At 39.9% G+C, this 1297-nt stretch overlaps 1 protein-coding gene across 1 annotated transcript in view; it reads right to left on the minus strand.

Annotated features, from left to right (window-relative positions):
* NID2 (nidogen 2) overlaps positions 1–1297 on the minus strand; it is a 113513-nt gene that overhangs the window by 54203 nt on the left and 58013 nt on the right. The window contains exon 9 of the mRNA XM_007943715.1: positions 687–917. Coding sequence (XP_007941906.1) covers positions 687–917 — 231 coding nt within the window. The remainder of the gene's footprint in view (positions 1–686; positions 918–1297) is intronic.

Genomic DNA, 1297 nt, shown 5'->3' on the forward strand with positions numbered 1-1297 from the left:
CTTGCTTTGCTTTTCATCTTAGGGGAAAAGCACTCAGTCTTTCATCATTATGTATGAATTTAGCTGTAGATTCTTCAATGATACAGTTTTATTTTGCTTTGTTTTCCAGGTGTGGATTGGTTTAGTGAAATTCCACTCATCAGTTATAGAGTCACCTGTCTGGGGTGCTAGTTCTGGACTGACCAGTACCATTATGGAGACTGAATGAGGACATTCTTTTTATTTTGTTTTAGTTAAAATGTCACTTTCCCAGGAACATCTTTGCTGAGCCTCCAGACTAGACTCATAGCACCCTGCAGTTATCACAATAACAAATGCTTGTCAGCATCACTCTGCCTCCTAACTTAACTCCACAAGTGCAGTAGCTATGCTGTCGTTCACAGTTCTACCCCAACAGAGATTAGCACACACAATTGGGTGTTGCTGCAAACCAGCCTCATCTACTGTGTTTCATTTCCTGGCCTTGACAAGGGATACTGTTGTAAAGGGTTCTGTTTCTGCCTCTGTCTGCACCTCAAAGACGGAGATGCTGCTGTATTTGTCTTTGCTCTCCAGCACCTAACACAGTTTGGCACTAAGTAACCCTTAGTAACTTCTGTGAGTCACCTTGAAGCTACTCAAAAAGGAATGAACAAAAAATGTTAGATGCAATTCATGCCCAACAATGAGAAAAAGGCAAACCTTACCTTCAACAGGGCCAACTTGATTGGTCACAGCAAATCGAAGCACTCCTTCTTCATCATTGTACAAGGCAAAGACCCGGTCCACATTCAGCTGCTGCGTGGTGGAGATGGCCTGGTGTCTGGGGGCATGCCTGCAGGTCTGGTACGTGATGTTTTGGTGGATGTGGTAGGAACGTGTTTGGTTGATGGCACCAAATATGAGAGAATAGTCTCTGGAACTTGTGGAGGTCACGACTACAATAGACACATTATGAAAACAAACTGGTGAGTGAATGAGTGAACAGATAACAGACAGACAGACAGATAGATACAGAGATTTTCATGTGGCATCAATTTTTCTTCATAATTTTTATTGTTGATGTTGCTTAATACATTTATTCTATCAAGAAGATGTATGATCATAGTTTATAGATTGATTCATACAAAAAAAAATTACTACTAAAAGATCTATGGATACTGGTGAATGGTAAATCTAGTCTTTTGAGGTTCATTCTTAGATTTTAATGCTAAATAATGACAATTACTAATTCAAGCTGGTCTCAGTGTGTATCTTGGCCTTTAGCCATTCTACACACACTGCCACTTATTGTCCTATCTTTTAAATATGAGAAATA

The sequence above is a fragment of the Orycteropus afer genome, unplaced genomic scaffold (assembly GCF_000298275.1).
Source record: "Orycteropus afer afer isolate SDZICR_OR568_19922 unplaced genomic scaffold, OryAfe1.0 scaffold00111, whole genome shotgun sequence".
Taxonomy (NCBI): domain Eukaryota; kingdom Metazoa; phylum Chordata; class Mammalia; order Tubulidentata; family Orycteropodidae; genus Orycteropus; species Orycteropus afer.